At 45.7% G+C, this 12,130-nt stretch overlaps 1 protein-coding gene across 1 annotated transcript in view; it reads left to right on the top strand.

Annotated features, from left to right (window-relative positions):
* The window catches only part of LOC139278983 (transcription factor Maf-like), a 389,896-nt gene that overhangs the window by 371,932 nt on the left and 5,834 nt on the right, over positions 1 to 12,130 (top strand). The window contains exon 2 of the mRNA XM_070898283.1: positions 6,765 to 6,848. Coding sequence (XP_070754384.1) covers positions 6,765 to 6,848 — 84 coding nt within the window. The remainder of the gene's footprint in view (positions 1 to 6,764; positions 6,849 to 12,130) is intronic.

Below are 12,130 nucleotides of genomic sequence, written 5' to 3'. Positions count from 1 at the left end.
GGCCCATATGTGCTGGGTCTGGTTCCCTGGCTATTGAGCCCTACGGTATCTTGTCCAAGCAGTCATTATTCACATGTGAGCCTTGAACATGATTGCGGGGAGGCTATCCAACTGCGGACGGCAGCTCAACTGAGTCTGTCCCTCTCCTCATCCGCCATCCACTTACAGAAAAGGGTGCGCTTTAAGAGATACGGACAATTTTCCCATCTCTTAGCCAGAGACAAGATGATCAATTATGGCCTAAATACTGCTTGCCCGACTGAGGTCGACTAAATTAGCATTAACCAGGGACCTAGTGACTTCTTGATCTATGTACCTCAGAAATAAAGACTTCATCTTCGAGCTATCAGTACAATTGTCCTTTGCACATCACTCAATTTCATCTCTCTTTACGTCTCTCATGCCCTGGCAGAGATGGTGGTTAAATGTTCTGTTGCTGGGCATCTGCGACTCCCATTTGGTAACCGGTTGCTAAATGGACTCACCCTCCTAGATACCCGCTTTGTCTCAAGAAGTGGCTTGCCTCAACTTTTGATGACCTGGGAGAGGTCACAATGAGGGAGAAAATGGGCTTAGAAATCTATGTCCTGCCATTCTCTGGGCACAGTCTAACATTTGCCCAGATGCTGTGCCCCCCACCAGGAGCAGTGGTTTCCCTTACCATCATTGACCTTTCTTTGACCTTCCCAAAAACAAGATGAGAGGAAAGTTTTTTTTTACTTTACCTCAGCCATGAGACTCAAAGTGTCAACTGTGGCTCAGTGGGTAGTATTCTCGCCACTGAGTCAGAAGCTTGGGGGTTCAAGTCCCACTCCAGAGACTTGAGTACAAAAATCTAGGCTGACACTTCAGTGTAGTGCTGAGGGACTGCTGTACTGTCGGAGGTGCTGTCTTTCAGATGACTGTAAAACTGAGGCCCTGTCTGCTTTGTCAGGTGGATTTAAACGATCCCATGGCACCATTTCGTAGAAGAGCAGGGAGTTGTCCCCGGTGTCCTAGCTAATGGCCCTGAAATCCCGTGGGTGCTCGCCAGAAAATGGCTAAAAAGATGTGCACCTACCTTTTCCTGCTGCGCCCACCAGAGTCCCCAGTCCTCCTCTTCTTGCGCAACGGAGCTCGTTGATGTTGGGACGTCCGTAGGAGTCACGTGGGCCTGGACACCCAATCACGTTGAAGTATTTTCTCATTCATAGTAATAGGAGTTTCGTAAGTCTGAAACGCCTATTATTATGAATGAGAAACAGCCCCAAACACCCAAACACTACATAAAACATTTAAAAAACACCTCACATAAATACATTATTGAAATTAAAGTTGATGTAAATGTTTTTGAAAAATAAATATTTGCCGACTTTTTAAAAAAGTTTTCATTATGGTGTAAAATAAACTTACCTTAGTGGGCAGGGTTTTGAACATTAAAATGTGTTTTTTAAATTTTATTTTTATATATTTTTATATGTTTTAAAACTCTTATGTTGGTAAAAGTAGCTTTTACCAGGCGCAAGAGTTTTAAGGATATTCGCAGGGCAAGAAATGGACAAATACTGCAATCTCTGTTGTGGGAATGTCTTTCTCCCCGAGATACAGAGGATTTGTCAAGTCAGAAATTTGACCGATCGGAAAAGCCAGTTTTTGGCTCATGTGCATTGCGCGCCGAAAACTGGCTTTTGTGATGCCTTCCCGGGTCCGTACACACTCCGTACAGACCCGGGGCAGGCCGGGATTTCAAGGCCAATATTTATCCCTCAATCAACATCTAAAAAAAACAAGTTTATCTGGTCATTATCTAGGTGCCTTCAGCTGCCTGGGCCCTAAGCTCTGGAACTCCCACCCCTAAACCTCTCTGCCTCTCTACCTTTCTTTCCTCCTTTAAGATGCTCCTTAAAACCTACCTCTTTGACCAAGCTTTTGGTCACCTGCCGTAATTTCTTCTTATGTGGCTCGGTGTCAAATTTATTTGTTTTGTCTTAAAACACTTTTGTGAAGCGCCTTGGGATGTTTTACTACGTTAAAGGCGCTATATAAATACAAGTTGTTGTTGTTATTACATTGCTGTTTGTGGGAGCTTGCTGTGCGCAAGTTGGCTTTCGCATTTCCTACATTACAACAGTGACTACACTTCAAAAACTACTTCATTGACTGTAAAGCGCTTTGGGGCATCCAGTGGTCATGAAAGGCGTTATATAATTGCAAGACTTTCTTTAAAAAGCCCAAATAACTGAAGTCTAAAGCATGTTTTTTTTTCAATTGAGAAACCTAGGCAAAGTGCCAAAACCCACAATACTGGACAAAAACCAAGGGTGAAAAGGGTAGGAGAGAAAACATGCTAGATCTAGGAGTAATGGGTTGATGGATCAAAGGCTATTTAATGTAAGAATGAAACGCCAGACATCATCAGAGAAAGCACAAAATGTCTCAAATCTTTCGTCTTATGATGTTCCCTGGGGGAATAATTTTAAATTTAACTCCATAGATTAACTCCTGACCTCGTAAAAGCTCCTTTCAACACTCCTCAGCTGCCTGAGCATTTTTCAAAGGTAACCACAAGTTACCTTTCAACAAGTCCCCCTGATCAGTGCCCTCGAATCTTTTCACTGCAGTGCTAATCACCACGCATACAGCCCCACTTTCGGAGACTTGAGCACATAATCTAGGCTGACACTCCAGTGCAGTGCAGAGGGAGCTCTGCACTGTCGAAGGTGCTGTCTTTCAGATGAAACGTTAAACCGAGGGCCGGTCTGGCCTCTCTCAGGTGGACGTAAAAGATCCCACAGGCACTATTTCGAAGAAGAGAAGGGAGTTATCCCCTGTGTCCTGGCCAGCATTTATTCCTCAACCAACACCTAAAAAAAACAGATGACCTGGTTATTTCTCTGCGGTTTTGTGGGAGTTTGCTGTGCGCAGATTGGCAAGAGAAATCAATACTTATATATGAAGTTGCCAACCGGGAGAGAACATATATCGGGCAGGAGTGAAGCTGAAAGATCTGATTGCATTTATCACATCTCAATGTATTTCATGTACAATGAGTTATTCTGAAGTACAACAAGGCTAACGCAGCAGTGCTTTGTAGAAAAATAGAAACATAGAAAATAGGTGCAGGAGTAGGCCATTCGGCCCTACGAGCCTGCACCGCCATTCAATAAGATCATGACTGATCATTCCCTCAGTACCCCTTTCCTGCTTTCTCTCCATACCCCTAGATCCCCTTAGCCGTAAGGGCCATATCTAACTCCCTCTTGAATATATCCAATGAACTGGCATCAACAACTCTCTGCGACAGGGAATTCCATAGGTTAACAACTCTGTAAGTGAAGAAGTTTCTCCTCATCTCAGTCCTAAATGAGCTACCCCTTATCCTAAGACGATGTCCCCTAGTTCTGGACTTCCCCAACATCGGGAACATTCTTCCCACATCTAACCTGTCCAGTCCCATCAGAATCTTATAAATTTCTATGAGATCCTCTCTCATCCTTCTAAACTCCAGTGAATAAAGGCCCTTGATCCAGTCTCTCCTCATATGACAGTCCGGCCATCCCTGAAATCAGTCTGGTGAACCTTCGCTTCACTCCCTCAATAGCAAGAATGTCCTTCCTCAGATTAGGAGACCAAAACTGAACACAATATTCCAGGTGAGGCCTCACCAAGACCCTGTACAACTGCAGTAAGACCTCCCTGCTCCTATACTCAAATCCCCTAGCTATGAAGGCCAACATACCATTTGCCTTCTTCACCGCTTGCTGTACCTGCATGCCCACTTTCAGTGACTGATGAACCATGACACCCAGGTCTCGTTGCACCTCCCCTTTTCCTAATCTGCCGCCATTCAGATAATATTCTGCCTTCGTGTTTTTGCCCCCAAAATGGATAACCTCACATTTATCCACATTATACTGCATCTGCCATGCATTTGCCCACTCACCTAACCTGTCCAAGTCACCCTGCAGCCTCTTAGCGTCCTCCTCACAGCTCACACCGCCACCCAGTTTAGTGTCATCTGCAAACTTGGAGATATTACACTCAATTCCTTCATCTAAATCGTTAATGTATATTGTAAAGAGCTGGGGTCCCAGCACTGAGCCCTGCGGCACTCCACTAGTCGCTGCCTGCCATTCTTAAAAGGACCCGTTTATCCCGACTCTCTGCTTCCTGTCTGCCAACCGGTTCTCTATCCACGTCAGTACATTACCCCCAATACCATGCGCTTTGATTTTGCACACCAATCTCTTGTGTGGGACCGTGTCAAAAGCCTTTTGAAAGTCCAAATGCAACACATTCACTGGTTTTCCCTTGTCCACTCTGCTAGTTACATCCTCAAAAAATTCCAGAAGATTCGTCAAGCATGATTTCCCTTTCATAAATCCATGCTGACTTGGTCCAATCCTGTCACTGCTTTCCAAATATGCTGCTATTTCATCCTTAATGATTGATTCCAACATTTTCCCCACTACTGATGTCAGGCTAACCGGTCTATAATTACCCGTTTACTCTCTCCCTCCTTTTTTAAAAAGTGGTGTTTCTTTAGCTACCCTCCAGTCCATAGGAACTGATCCAGAGTCGATAGACTGTTGGAAAATGATCACCAATGCATCCACTATTTCTAGGGCCACTTCCCTACGTACTCTGGGATGCAGACTCTCAGGCCCCAGCGATTTATCCACCTTCAATCCCATCAATTTCCCTAACACAATTTCCCACCTAATAAGGATATCCTTCAGTTCCTCCTTCTCACTGGACCCACTGTCCCCTAGTACATTCGGAAGGTTATTTGTGTCTTCCTTCGTGAAGACAGAACCGAAGTATTTGTTCAATTGGTCTGCCATTTCTTTGTTCTCCATTATAAATTCAACTGAATCCGACCTCAAGGGACCTACGTTTGTCTTCACTAATCTTTTTCTCTTCACATATTTATGCAGTTAGTTTTTGCAGTTAGTTTTTATGTTCCCTGCAAGCTTCCTCTCGTACTCTATTTTCCCCCTTTTAATTAAACCCTTAGTCCTCCTTTGTTGAATTCTAAATTTCTCCCAGTCCTCAGGTTTGTTGCTTTTTCTAGCCAATTTATATGCCTCTTCCTTGGCTTTAACACTATCCTTAATTTCCCTTGTTAGCCATGGTTGAGCCACCTTCCCCGTTTTATTTTTACTCCAGAAAGGGGTGCACAGCAAGAATCCACAGGCAGCTGCGCGGTGAATTACCATTTGCTTTGGTAGGGTGAGAAGGAAGGGCTCAACAGCGGGGTAATGTCTCTTGCAGGGTATGAGATTTTGGACAAATTGAGTGTCTGCAAGTTCTGACTGTTTTCCCCGATATGTTGAAGGATGTTTCTGAACCATTGGGCCTGTCTGTCCCTTTAGAATCTCTGCAGAACACCTGTTATTGTGGCAGTGCCAAAGTGCATCATTGCAAAATATAGCACGAAGCATGTCAAATTATGAAAATGGCTGCCAATTCTTTGGAACAATGGGAACTGCATGGAGGCAAGACACATAAAAAAAGCAAACTTTGGAAAGCAATGTCCTACATTCTGAATCATTAACAACGTATGTGTAATGTAAGCTCTTGTGAGTAGAGCTATTGTCCTCGTCCGGACGGAATTCCTCATCAGCGTCAAGCCCTGAAACCTCCCTCGGGTGCCGACGTCTCACAACTTGAGCCTCTTCCGGGAAATCCCCTCCGTGCCTTTCAGTTCTGCGCGGAGGTGATTCCTGTACGGGCTGCTCTTGCACACTCTCCACTTTGCCATTCTCGTCTGCCGTCTGGACACACCATGGCGCACCATCTTGCTGTCCGGAGGAGGCGGGGGTCCCCGATGGAGTGCTCTCTGCGCGGGAATCCTCCCTCTATTTATTGGTGACTTGGCCTGCAGGGTGTTGCACGGAGCAGTCCCGTGCAATATGTTTCCAAGTAGGTTCACGGACTCCCAGGCCGTCTGTAATTTCTGTGATCTGCAAGAGTCCGTGTTCCATGTCTATGTAGAGTGTGTCAGGTTGCAGCCCCGGTTCCAATATTTGAAGTGGCTGCTCCTTAAATTTTGGTTGCAATTTAGTCCCACGTTCCTGATCTTTGGGCACCCTGTGCGGAGGGGAGCAGTCAGGTCGGAAGGCCTCCTCGTAGGACTGCTCCTGAGCCTGGCCAAGGTGGCCATTAACCGGTCCAGGCAACGGGCGGTCAAGGGGGTCATTCAGCTCGACTGCCTGCCTCTCTTCCGCGGTTACATTCGCGCCAGGGTGTCCCTAGAGATGGAGCACGCGGTGTCCACCGGTATGCTCGCGGCCTTCCACGAGAGGTGGGCACCAGAGGGACTGGAGTGCATCATCACCCCGGCAAACAAATTTTAATTTGATTTAAGTTACCATAAAAGTTTAATCTGTTTATTTGTCGGTTCTAGTGTCCCTTTTAATGGGGCACTTGATTTATAGTTTTCACTAAAATAGTGTAGAGCTGTTGCATTGTGAGTGGCTTAGCCAGTCACGTGATGTTCACAAGACTCAATAAAACCCCAGTCAGTTGAGTCTAGGCCATCCACGATGAGGTATGCAGGTGTGAGCCTAGTGGATGAACTGGTAATGCATAGTGTGATTGTTAAACCTTTGTTAATAAACCAACTAGTTTTTAATAGCAAAGTGTTGTTATGAATTCTTAAGCAAGAACCCATGAAGCAAATATATTAAAGTATGAAACGACATTAACCTCATAGACAGACATCGTGCTGATATCTGTATTAAAGCACAAAGAGTACAACATTATCTTCTGCTTTTCCCCAGGCTTAACACAGCAAATGATGTCAATGCAGCAGCAAAGAATGGACAATACAACCTGAAAGAGGCTAAACAAATGCTCAGTTACAGGTAAGGCCAAAACTTATAACACATTCTCATCCAACGTTCTATTCCGCTGTTTAAGCCTGTACACGAAGAATGCTCACGTGGTTGAGGTGCTGGAGTGCTGCTGGCACCATGCTGAGCATCATTCATGCTTATGCCTAAACAGCAACAGTCAGCAGAAAATTCAACCATGTGAGCCTGACCCCGTTTTCAACCAAGTTCCACACATGTACTTTGAGCAGGGACCACAGGGTTGTGATCAGGATGGGAACCTGGACTTCCCACACATTGCCAGCTGTGGCTCAGTGAGTAGCACACTTGCCTCTGAATCAGAAGGTTGTGGGTTCAAGTCCCACTCCAGGAAATTGAGCACATAAATCTAGGCTAACACTCCAGTGCAGTGCTGAGGGAGCGCTGCACTGTCGAAGGTGTCGTCTTTCGGATGAGATGTTAAATCGACGCCCTGTCTGCCCTCTCAGGTAGATGTAAAACATCCCATGGCACTATTTCGAAGAAGAGCAGTGGAGTTATCCCCGGTGTCCTGGCCAATATTTATCCCTCAATCAACATAACAAAAACAGAATTATCTGGTCATTATCATATTGCTGTTTGTGGGAGCTTGCTGTGCGCAAATTGGCTGCTGTGTTTCCCACATTACAACACTGTGCTTTGTGACATCTGGTGGTCGTGAAAGGCGCTATATAAATGCAAGTCTTTCTTTCTTTCCCAGGTGGAACTTGCTCTGCAACTTTTCTTCCCCTCCCAAGCATGGCGGGGCCGGGGCAAGGGAAGAAGTCTTTCTTTCTTCTACAGTTTCCACTGGCAAAATGCCTTGAATCCAATAACGCAACCCGTAGTAATTCCTAGATGGGATTTTAAACTGTCCTGTCCCTCAATACAGCTAATGTCATGCAGTGACCGAGAGGCAACATGCCATCAAACATCTCCAATGCTACTGTCTTAGTGGGCTAGGGAGGCCTGTCTTATATTTCCTCCATCTTCTCCATGGGAAATGTAGCCTCCACATTGTGCCTCTTATAATGGTTTGGGAACTCCGGATATGGAAGCTTATAGGAGAAGACATTTCAAGCATTTCCCTGATGGGAGCTCTGTGCTTCTAAGGATTCAGATGATTATTGTCCCACTTTCTACTAGGAGGAAACAGGGTGTTAGTTTAAAAATGTGCAGTTGTAGTATTGCCCTTGTGTGTACACATTGCTGCCACCTGGGCATCTAGTATATGGACACAGGTCCACATTTTCCGACCCATTTCCACAAACCAGTTAATTTTTGGGGGGAGGTCGGTCACATAATGGAGAGAATCAGAGCTACAGCTGTACAGGGTATTGGTGAGGCCACACCTGGAATACTGCGTGCAGTTTGGTTTCCATATTTACGAAAGGATATACTTGCTGTGGGGGCAGTTCAGAGAAGGTTCACTAGGTTGATTCCGGGGATGAGGGGATAGACTTATGAGGAAAGGTTGAGTAGGTTGGGCCTCTACTCACTGGAATTCAGAAGAATGAGAGGTGATCTTATAGAAATGTTAAGATTATGAGGGGACTGGACAAGGTGGATGCAGAGAGGATGTTTCCACTGGTGGGGGAGACTAGAACTAGAGGGCATGATCTTAGGTTAAGGGGCCGCCCATTTAGAACTGAGATGAGGAGAAATTTCTTCTCTCAGAGGGTTGTGAATCTGTGGAATTCGCTGCCTCAGAGAGCTGTGGAAGCTGGGACATTGAATAAATTTAAGACAAAAAAAGACAGTTTCTTCAATGATAAGGAGATAAGGGGTTATGGGGAGTGGGCGGGGAAGTTGAACTGAGTCCATGATCAGATCAGCCATGATCTTATTGAATGGCGGAGCAGGCTCGAGGGGCCATATGGCCTACTCCTGCTCCTCTTTCTTATGTTCTTATGACTACCTCAGGTGTCCCAAATCAAAGTGATTATTTGCACGCTGGTTTTTGACTCCTTCTGCACATGCATGTCTGTTTGGTACAGCGCGTGCGCACATGATCCGGTCGCGCATGCGCAGTACGATATATGAGGAAACCCAAAGTCGGGCCGAACCACGTTGTTGAACCTGGAGTTGCTGCCATTACTGCTCGAGCCTGATCCTGCTACTGGGGCTTTTGGGTTATCTTTCGAAAAGGAGCTTCCAGGACGGAGGGGGTGGAGGTCAGGAACTTGGGCGGTGGCAGGAGCTTGTTTGGGGGGTGGGAGAAGGTCTTTACCTGCGAGGGTGAGCCTTGTCTGTTCCAAGTGAGCTCTATTCTGTCTGGAGTAAGCAGACAGAATGGCTCGAATTACACTTTGCAAAGTAACTGATTACGTCGGCAGAGAGGATCTAATTACACATTCCAGAGAAACTGCTGGGTGTGTCTTGTCCTCCAAGGGGACCAATCAGCAATCGGGACTTGTCATCCCAAAGCGACCAATCAGAGCTTTAGGTGTTGCAAATAAACACGTTCATTTAAAATCCCGCTCAACAAAAGCGAGGACAAAAGAGCCCCTGGGCTTATGCATGAAGGCAGAGGCCCATTGAAAGGCCAATATTTGAAACATCATTCATAGTTACTGAAAATCAACAAACCAGAGAGCAATTTGGAGGGAACAGATCCCGACATTGAGGACAACCCGTCTGCACACTCCCTTTGAAACATAAGTTGCTACAACGGCCTCTGCAACTGGACACGGGAAGGTGGCGGGGGGAGGGGGAGTTCTCATTTACATACTATTTCCTTTCCATTTGACTGCAGTTCAGTCCAACATATAACATGCTAAAACAGTGCACAATAACTAAATCGGTTGTATGTGCAAACTTAAAGATAATGACAAACGGGGAGGTCAGAAAAGAATTATTTAAAAAGAAAAAAAAGCAAAACTTGCATTTATATAGCACCTTTCACGACCACCGGACATCCCAAAGCACTTTACAGCCAATGAAGAACCTTTTGAAGTGTTGTCTAACGTAGGAAATGCGGCAGGGAACTTGTGCACAGCAAGCTCCTAAAAACAGCAATGTAATAATGACCAGGAACTTATTTTTTTTTAGATGATGATCGAGGGATAAATATTGGCCAGGACACCAGGGAGAACTCCCATGCTCTTCCTCAAAATAATATCATGGGATCTTTTACGTCCACCTGAAAGAACAGACGGGGCCTCGGTTTATCGTCTCATCCAAAAGACGGCACCTCTGACAGTGCAACGGCAGCCGAGATTTATGTGCTCAAGTCTCTGGAGTGGAACTTGAACCCGTAACCTTCTTGACTCAGAGGCGAGAGTGCTACTCACTGAGCGACATTTATGCTCATCTTGGTTAGAATATGGTACTCTCTGTCACAAGCTGCTGCTGAAGCAGAGTCCAGAAATTCTTTTAAAAGGGAATTAGATGCTAGAAAAGGGAACATTAATGGATATGCATGGGGACTGAGTAAGAGAGTGGGATTATACTAAGTGGATCAAATGGAGGGAAATCACGAGCACAGACCTGATGGGCTGAATGGCCTCTTTCTGTGTGGTTACATTCCATGGTTTGACAAGTCTTTGCCTGAGAAAACACAGAAGACTGAGCCCAATATTTTTGAGCATCAAAGGACGAGATGAACATAAATGTCCTAGTCTCTGTTGTGTTATCTCAGCATCGAACTAACAGCACCAGTGAATGAACTGCTGAGTGATCCCCAATTCTACGTCAGTGGCTCCAACTTTTGAGTTTCACTGTTCAATTTCAACCAGACTGTCGACTTTCAATTTAGCTTCCTCTATTATCTCTCGTTACCCTTTGACTTGTTCCCCCAGTTACCACCTACAAGCCTATAATATGCAAACACACTTCTGGGTTTAAATTTACAATCTATTTTGATGAATGTCACTCTTAAAAATTAAACACTTGTGTACATTTAAATAGGTTTGCAACCCACACCACTTTTGTCTAATCATAAATCTCACTCCTAGTATTTGCCTGACTATTTAGAGCAAAGTAGGATAAACAGAATCACGGCACATTCCTATTTTCATTGCACTATAATTCTGTTTCAGAATTGGAAAATAATTCCTTTACCGTAGCCTCCTGCGGTTTGGATTATTCTGTATAATACAATAGCCTCTCACAGTCTCCAATCAGTGTCATTTTGCTTTTAACTGTTAGCAATGGCTTTTAGCGTATTGGCATTTTATCAAAAAACTAAAAGCTGGTTGAGGGAACATAGGGTTGGAATTTCATTGTGGGATCCAGAAGGCATCTATCAACCAAACTGTACACCCTTGGCTTATGATAGCCCCTGTACCCCTCAATTAATTTCTAGCCTCATTTACCTTGTGTTCGTGGCATCATCATCATCATAGGCAGTCCCTCGGAATCGAGGAAGACTTGCTTCCACTCCCAAAGTGAGTTCTTTGATGGCTGAACAGTCTGATACGAGAGCCACAGACCCTGTTACAGGTGGGATAGATATTCGTCGAGGGAAGGGGTCGGTGGGGCTGGTTTGCCGCACGCTCCTTCCGCTGCCTGCGCTTGGCCTCTTCGTGCTCTTTGCATTGAGACTCGAAGAGCTCAACGCCCTCCCGGATGGACTTTCTCCACCTCGGGCGGTCTGCGGCCAGGGTCTCCCAGGTGTCAGTGGTGATGTCGCACTTTACCAGGGAGGCTTTGAGGGTGTCCTTATAACGTTTCCGCTGTCCTCCTTTGGCTCGTTTACCATGAAGGAGCTCCGCATAAAGCATTTGCTTCGGGAGTCTCGTATCTGGCATGTGTACTTTGTGGCCTGCCCTGCGAAGCTGATCAAGTGTGGTCAGTGCTTCAATGCTGTGGATGTTAGCCTGGTCGAGGACACTGATGTCGATGCGCCTGTCCTCCCAGGGGATTTGCAGGATCTTGCGGAGACATCGTTGGTGATATATCTCCAGCGACTTGAGGTGCCTTCTATACATCATCCATGCCTCAGATCCATACAGGAGGGCGGGTATTACTACAGCCCTGTAGACCATGAGCTTGGTGGTAGATTTGAGGGCCTGGTCTTCAAACATTCTTTTCCTCAGATGGCCGAAGGCTGCGCTGGCGCACTGGAGGCAATGCTGAATCTCTGCATCAATGTCTGCCCTTGTTGATGAGAGGCTCCCGAGATATGGGAAATGGTCCACGTTGTCCAGGGCTGCGCCGTGGATCTTGATGATTGGAGGGCAGTGCTATGCGGCGGTGACAGGCTGCTGGAGGACCTTTGTTCATATGGATGTTAAGCGCAAGGCCCGTGCTTTCATATGCCTCAGTGAATACATTGAGTATATCCTGCAGTTCAG

This window comes from Pristiophorus japonicus, chromosome 13, assembly GCF_044704955.1.
Source record: "Pristiophorus japonicus isolate sPriJap1 chromosome 13, sPriJap1.hap1, whole genome shotgun sequence".
NCBI lineage: Eukaryota > Metazoa > Chordata > Chondrichthyes > Pristiophoridae > Pristiophorus > Pristiophorus japonicus.
Note: the sequence above shows the minus strand (reverse complement) of the source record. Positions and strands in the feature narration are given on the sequence as shown.